At 36.2% G+C, this 8,669-nt stretch overlaps 1 protein-coding gene across 1 annotated transcript; it reads left to right on the forward strand.

The window, feature by feature from the left end:
• The first annotated feature begins 6,837 nt into the window (after positions 1-6,837).
• On the forward strand, positions 6,838-8,236 carry LOC103717720 (aspartic proteinase nepenthesin-1-like). The gene has a single exon (XM_008806209.3). The coding sequence runs from the start codon at positions 6,857-6,859 to the stop codon at positions 8,234-8,236; it is 1,380 nt and encodes a 459-aa protein (XP_008804431.3). The 5' UTR covers positions 6,838-6,856.
• Positions 8,237-8,669: the final 433 nt, after the last annotated feature.

The following is an 8,669-nucleotide window of genomic DNA, read 5'->3' on the forward strand; positions in this document are numbered from 1 at the left end:
AATTAATAATTCATGATAATAAATAAAATTACCGGATCAATAATTAGAAGAATATAGTTATCATAGTATGCATAGTCCAGATTGATTAATATTTAAATTTTGCATCTATCACTCATCAAACTCAATATCTCAATCACACCATCAATAACAATTTCTCTCAAAGTTGGTATCAACAAAACAATTTATTATCAAATCAGCAGGGTTGAGCTCATTGACACCCTGTGTTTACACAACAAGTGCTTTCAGTTATCTTCACAGCTTTGGATTAGCCACAATCACACATCATGATGCTATTGCAGGTTTAGCATGAGCATGGCCTTGAAAAGTCCTAGAATATCGTCCCAGTTTCCAGCCTATTTTGTCGCCAAAGATAGACAAACCAAGCTTTTTTTTATTTTCATTGTTCACATTAATAAAAGGGAAAAATATAACAAATATAGAGAAAAAAGTCATTTAGAGTAGCGGATAGGATGCACCCATGCATGACTAAGGAGGATCATTGGATGTTATATATATATATATATATATATATATATATATATATATATATATATATAAGGTGATATATTCTTGTTTTCATCAAAAGGAAAAAGCAAGGCCTTTCTGGTCTTGTCAAGTTAACTTATGTACTTTAGTCACTCCTACAATAAAACATGCAATGAAGGAACAACATCTCTTGTCCGTACTTTCAAGATTAAGTTTTTATCTAAGAGATTTTCAAAATGTTTTAATTAAAATAGTGGACTTGTTGTAGGATGAACTTACTTGTCATGAGATGTTAGAGGAAGGTCTTGGGCACCATAGATTGGTTTTGATGTGGATCAACGATCACTACAGTTTGGATCAAAGAAGGGCTTGGATCATGTAGTCGATACGGTATTAACACTAAGGAATTATGCAATTTTGCTCCACGCAAATCATGGATGGGGTTTAATCAGGTTTGATGAATAAGACCCCCAAGAGCTATGCCAATCCCCTTATGGCCTATTGGATTGATAACTATGGGCTCGTTTGGTTTACGGGAAGCATTTTCCCTCCTAGGAATATGATTCCTGAGAAACAAATTCCTAGAAAGAGGATGCCTAGGAAAATACTTTTGGCATGTTTGGTTGACCATGGAAAAGTGACAAATTTTTAAAGTGCTTATGTTTGGTTAGCCATTCACTTTCCTAGGAAAGTTATATATAATTCCTATTATGCCCTTAATAAAAATTAGGTTTTTAATGCCTCTTTAATACTTCTTTAATGCTGAAGGGATTTTTTGGAAAAAAGTAAAAATAAAGTGATTCCCGCCTCATGGAAAAGTAACTTTTCCATGTTTCTAATGGGAAAGACTTTTCCATGAAATATGGAAATCATATTCTCATGGGAATATAACTTTCCCTTCTCTCTCTTTTGAAAACTCCAACCAAACAAGAGGCATCTTATTACTTTCCCGTTGACCACACTTTCCCTCCTTCTTTTCTCGTGAACCAAACGAGCCCTATGTGGATTGTGGAGCATTTTTTCTCTTGTACTACAACTAAGTGCAGTTCATATAGAGATTCAGATAATGGTCTACTTCACCCATTCTGTCATCCATGAATAGTTGCAGCCGGTAGTTACTAAACCTAGATCAGAGACTAACCTAGTCAAGGAGTTGAATCACTAGGTCATTGATCCAATTGTTAGATCAATTGGTATAGTTATAATTAAATATACCAAATAAAAATAAAAAAATATAATATAACAAATATATTATTTTTGGAAGTCACTAATGAATGTAAGAAGTTTTATTAAAAAAGAAAAAAAGTATTCCATTCCTCGGTTAAGAGAGATGTACGGTCTAATGAGGCTACTACGAAATATTTACTTATAGGTGGGGCAAGCTCTTCTATTCTGGTTCATGATTTTTTTTAGCTATATGGTTTATCTGGGGGAAGATCGAGCTTCAAAAAAAAGTGAATGGTCTTATCAATACACAAATGTATAGGTGATGCCCATGCCCCTAGGAATTCGGGTCTCTCTAGTTTTACTGGTATCATTTTCGAATTTTTGCGTGAATCTAGATAGAAATTGAAGAAAGAAAGTTTTCGAATCACTGACTCAGGCCCATTGTCGAATCCTACTCAGCAGATTATAAACAGACTGATCTGGTCTTTCACAATAAAGTGACAAATGGAACTGCTATGAGACGACTAATTAGCAGATTAATAGATCATTTCGGAATGGCATATACATCACACATCATGGATCAAGTAAAGACTTTGGGTTTCAGCAAGCCACTACTACATCTATTTTATTCGAAATTGATGATCTTTCACACGCATAAAAAAAGAAAAAAATCACTAATCGTTTAAACAAAAGGAAAAGTATTTCAATCAAAAAAAAAAAATCCTTTCTAATATTTTCTCAAGGAAATTGCGATGATGGCACTGGATGAATTGGGCCGTTTGAAATGCATGGAGTTAATTCTGACAACATTCAAATGGTGAGTACAGTTTATGGTCATCGTCATCACTTGCCTCCAAAATGACTAAAGGAGCTGTTGCCTTGCAAATGTTCCGTTGGTTTGGCAGATATTCTATTTTGCATTTAAAGAAGTTTCATGGTCCATCATATATGTGGAGAGATATAGTTTTTATGTTGCCATGTATCTGCTCTTTATCTCTATATCTCTGTACCTATTTTATGAATAAAAGAGAGAAAATTAATCAGCCTCCCTCCAAAATTTAGGAAAATTAGAAGAAAAATCGTAAAAAAATCATCTAAGATATCCAAAAGGATTTTAAGAAAAACAAAAGTTAGCTAATATGTTAGAGTTATCTTAAGTATGCTAAAGTTTTCTAAGTATATTATATCAAACCAAATATGTTATAACTAAATCACTACACAAAAAAAATATGGGAACGAAAAATTATTTTCCTTCTAAATCACTACACAAGCAGTTTACTACACGAGAGTGGTGCCCATATAGCAGATGGTAACGAGCATACCAAAGGCGAAGCATGTGAAGCTTGTCACCAACCTCTTAGAGCAAGCGTAGAGAAGAATTATTTGATGATCTCTAGCCTTTTTCCCTTTAATTTTTCTATGTTGCTTGGATTTTTATTATTCTTTTAGTTTTGTGCACTTACTTTGGGTGTTTTCTCTAATGAAATAGAGATGGTTGAAGTGTTATGGGTATAAGCGAATGGAAATGAGAAGCATAAAGTTTGAAACTGGATTGCTATATTAATAGTTCAACATTGATGTTTTTGTGAACTCAAGACTAACTGTTGTGTTGGCACTGTGACAGCTTAACTTTATTCAACTTATCTATTTTTTTATTAGTGTGAGATATCAACTTTAATTTTAACCTTTTTTCAAAATTAATTCTACTCATATATCTACAGTGTTACCATAGGTACTATGTGAGCTTAACAATATCCAACTTATCTATATTTTTATTAATGTGTGATATCAACTCTATTTTTGACCCTTTTTTATTGGTTCTACTCATTACATATATTGGAACTACTTAGATCAGATCTAGCATATTTGTATTTTTTTTATTTACCATGTTTTCTTGAATATTTTTCTTAATTAGTGGAATTGGAAAGCTCAGTTAGGAGTACGAGATAAAGACATACTCTCTTGCCCAGGATAAACAAGACAAGGTGAGTCATGCATGTCAAAGTTGGATAGAGCCCTTCCTTTTTATTTTGTGCAGATATAGAAGGATATTAGGCACCAAAGCTATGGAAGCATTCAAAAGTCATCTGATTACATGAGATTGGTTCCCATTCTCGATCAAGCCCCTTATGGGATGTTTTTATTTTTATTTTTTTTTTGTATTTTGGGAAGGTTTTCTTAATTTTTTTATTAATTTTAGGAAGTAATAATTGGTCAGGGTTATTAGGAAAATCAACAGGGATGGATATCCAAATATTTTACCCATCCCCAAACTAATGAACAAGATGGTTTTAACCTTGGGGATGGTTTTGGTGGTGGGTTTAAAAATTAAAAATAGTTCTATTTTAGTTTTGGTTATGGTATGGTGATTCTCTGACCCAAAATTGAACTTGACACTAACCCCAGAACCTAATCCGAAACTAAACATACCTGATATTTAATACCCTTAATACCTTTTGTTCTTAGAGTAAATCCCAATAACTAAGCCCACAAGAATGGCCATTAGATAATCCTAGCCCTCTACTCCATTCAATCTAGACCATCCATAGCCACATTGCTACAAACTCAAACATGAAAAGAGAAGGTTTTTTTATGCTCCGCCTCTCTTGGTTCTTCTTCTTCGAGTTTCCATATGTGGCTCCACCTCTAAAAAAACCCTAACTTTGCCTTTCGTCATAACCAGGACCTCTCTTCGCCTGTGACCATGACCTCTCTTCACTAGTTAGCTCACCTCCTGCCTTCTCCCTCCAATCTCCACCTTGTGGGACCACCAGATGGTCGCCTTTCTCCTCCTCCTTCCAGCATCTCCTCCACCCCCGTTTAAAAAAAAGTTGATAGTTTTTGATTTTTTGGGTTTGGTTTTGGTTTTGTAGGTTTTTCTGGTGGCAGTTATGGTTTTTTATTTCAAAAGTTATTATTTATTTCTAAATCTTTTAAAATTTTAAAGTTAAATATTTTTCATTTATGAGTTTCTCTGTGCCTTTCATAAACCGGCGTCAATTTGGGTGATTGCACAGCTTGCAGTCTTCCGAATTCTCCAAATGATAAATGACCCTATTTATTTTCTTCTCTTTCTCGGCATGCTACTGACTTCTCAATCATTTGGCTACCATAGTCACCGGCCCCTTAAACCCCCAGTATAGATTTATTGCAAATCTCAAACCTTCTAATTTCATCAACAAACAAGATAGAAAGAGAGAATCACAATAAAACCCCATCAAGTTTAATAACAATCCATCAAAGAACCGGTCAAATAGAAGGCTAGAAAGAAAACATAAATTCTAAATTCAGCTGATTCAATAGAGATCAAAGGTAAAACGTAAAGATAAAACAAGTCATTCTGAAAAGCATAATAATCATGGTCTGTGATCTAATTATGTAGAGGAGGAGAACAGGTTATTTTGACTTCAAAAATTGAAAGAGTAGCCATAGATTAAGAACCAAAGTCCAAAGGTCAAGAAGAAGAATTATTGCATACATCTAAAATGCCACAAATGACTAATTAAATGGACCAGTAACTCTCTGTTGTAGTTGTGGAATTATCAATTGCGATCAAAGGGCATTGTCAAGATGAGTCCTTCTAGTCTTCTCATAATCGATTATGTGATGATGTTGATATCATAAGGCAAGATGATGATCTTTTTCAATATAGCTGTGAGAAAGCAAAGAAGCTATCAGACATACAACCACATACAGGACAAAAAGAGGAGAAGAGCTATGCATAGCAGAGCCTCGCAATTTTACTATCTTTTTATTTATTTCATAGTACATAGTGAGGGTGCATCTATGGCCACTTCTATCTAAAAGTGCAGAACCTATGCACATAGCAATCTATTATTTGGAAAATTTGGTGGACTGCAAAGTTGCATGGTACATTTAATCCGCACCCCTCATACAAAGATTAAGGAATTGCATGTATTAGCATATGCATTTAATGATAAAGAGAGAAGTGTGCCTATGAGATTTTCTTGGCAATTTCTAGTAATCTTCAAGTGATTCAAAAACTAAATGCAAAATCTATTCTTTCTAACTTCATTTAATCTTGATAGGTAAGTTGTTAATTAAACAATCTATCAATAGCAAGCTCATGCCATTATCTTATCACCAATTTCTAGAAGTGCACAACATATGCACATGGCAATCTATTATTTGAAAAATTCGGTGGACTGCAAAGTTGCATGGTACATAGAATCTGCACCCCTCATACAAAGACTAAGAAATCGCATGCATTAGCTTACGAATTTAATGATAAAGAGAGAAGTGTACCTATAAGATTCTCATGGCGATTTCTAGTAATCTTCAAATGATTCAAAAACTATATGCAAAATCTATTCTTTCTAACTTCATTGAATCTTGGTAGGTAAGTTGTTAATTACACAATCTATAAATAGCAAGCTCATGCCATTTTTTTATCACCAATTTTTAGAAGTACAGAACCTATGCACGTGGCAATCTATTATTTGGAAGATTTGGGGGACTGCAAAGTTGCATGGTACATAGAATCCGCACCCCTCAAACAAAGACTAAGGACTTGCTTGTATTAACATATGCATTTAATGATAAAGAAAGAAGTGTACCTATAAGATTCTCATGGCGATTTCTAGTAATCTTCAACTGATTCAAAAAATAAATGCAAAATCTATTCTTTCTACCTTCATTTAATCTTGATAGGTAAGTTGTTAATTACACAATCTATAAATAGCAAGCACATGCCATTATCTTATCACCAATTTCTGGAAGTGCAGAACCTATGCGCATGGCAATCTATTATTTGGAAGATTTGGTGGACTGCAAAGTTGCATGGTACATAGAATATGCTTATGCATTTAATGATAAAGAGAGAAGTGTACCTATAAGATTCTCATGGCGATTTCTAGTAATCTTCAAGTGATTCAAAAACTATATGAAAAATCTATTCTTTTTAACTTCATTTAATCTTGATAGATAAGTTGTAAATTGCACAATCTATAAATAGCAAGCTCATGCCATTATCTTATCACTGATTTTTAGAAGTGCAGAACCTATGCACATGGCAATCTATTATTTGGAAGATTTGATGGACAGTAAAGTTGCATGAAAAGGGTATCTCCTCATCTACTCTTCATAGATTAGGGTATTCAATGCACAAATTATGTATATCATGCAATAATCTCATCACCAATCTATAGTTTGGAGAAGGAAAAAGAGAAGTGGGAGAACCAAAATGGTTAAGGTCTGGCATATCCTCATCCTGTTATGTGTTTCCACCTTATCGCAATATCCTTCAATCGTGCGGTCTCTACAGTTGAAACTGGTACATAGGGATTCCATCCATTCTCCCCTCTATCCTGGAAACCTCACAAACAAGGAGAGACTAGAACGTTTGTACAACTACTCAACCGCCGGAGAAGAGTTGTATGAGACCATGCTGTTGCAATCCAATTACAGCGAAGATGCAATCCGGCCATTTGTTAAACCTTCCCGTATTACCTACATGGTGGAACTCACCGTGGGCACCCATCCAGGGAGCCAAAACCCAAAGACCTTTCACTTGATCTTGGATGTTGGCAGCAGCCTTGTATGGCTCCAGTGCGAGCCATGCAGTAATTGCTGGAGCCCGAAGGAGGGACGATTTGATCCGGAGAAAGACTCCACATCCTTTGCCTCGGTTCCATGCAACCATCCATTATGTGGCTTGAGCAAACCCGGATGGGCATGCATCCAAAACCAGTGCACCTATGCCCAAAGTTATGCCCAGCGTGCGACCTCAAAAGGCATTCTCGGCCTCGACACCTTTGGTTTCGCCTCCGACGGCAATGGGATGGAGAAAGTTGACGGATTGGTCTTTGGGTGTGGCCATGAGAACAAAGGCTTTATTCAACCACCAGAAGTTGCAGGCATCCTCGGCCTCAATGCGCAGCCAATATCGCTGACGAGCCAAGTCCAGCAGCAAGTTGGAGGGGCCAAGTTTTCGTATTGCCTCCCATCCTCCAACGATGCTATAAGTCGTTTAAGGCTTGGTCGTGATGCTGATCTCCAAGGGCCTGACGTGAAGACAGTCCGTTTCATCCCGACCCCTGGCTCGACGAGCTACTACCTCCCTTTGGTGGATGTCAGCGTGGCCAACGAACGTATTGGGTTTGAGGCCAATGCTTTCCAACCGATAAAGCAGGGAAGGAGCTATCAGGGGGGATTCATCATTGACTCCGGGGCTGCCGCCTCCTCCTTCATGGGCTCTGGACCGAATGGTGGACCATTTGAGCGGGTTAAAAATGCATTCAAACATTACTTCGAAAGCCATGGGCTAATTGATCGCTCGGGCAGCAGTCGCATCTTTGAAGTATGCTACAGTAGCCAGGCGAACCAAGGTGGTCAGTTTTCAGAATATCCAACCATGGCGTTCCATTTTGATAATGGGAATGATTTAGTTGTGCACCCAAATGACCTCATTATTCAGGACAACGGCTTTTTCTGCGTTGCAATACGACGCACGCCTGGAATAAGTGTTTGGGGAGCGTACCAACAGCATGACTACAAGATCTCATTTGACAACGAAAACAAGATGCTGTCGTATGTTCGAGCAAATTGCAACCACGATGGGTAGTAGTATTTTGTGATGCGATGGTGTCTTCTACCTGTTTATCATGTTATTTTAGCTCAATATATAAAAAGAAGCATTGCTTACTTGCATTAAGGACATGCTTTATAACAAAAACATAATTTATATCTACCATTTAGAATTATGAATTATATAAAGAAAATTCCTGGAGTTAAGCACTCAAAAAGTTAGGCTCCAGACAGAAGCCTTCGGAATCAGTACATGTGCACACTTCAAGCTAGAAGCCTCCATATCTCTTCCCTATCTCTATACCCACTAAACAGAAAGGAGAGATAAAACTAAACCCCTCTCCAAAATTTAGAAAAAATTAAAAGAAAAACATAAAAAAATCTACTCTACGTACTTATTTAAAAAAATAAAATATCCAAAAAATTAGATTCAAGTTAGGTTTTTAGTTTAGTGGGACTCTTCAAAAAGG

This window comes from Phoenix dactylifera, chromosome 2 (genome assembly GCF_051530095.1).
Source record: "Phoenix dactylifera cultivar Ajwa chromosome 2, Ajwa_hap1_PhDact_Kaust_v1.1, whole genome shotgun sequence".
Classification (NCBI taxonomy): domain Eukaryota; kingdom Viridiplantae; phylum Streptophyta; class Magnoliopsida; order Arecales; family Arecaceae; genus Phoenix; species Phoenix dactylifera.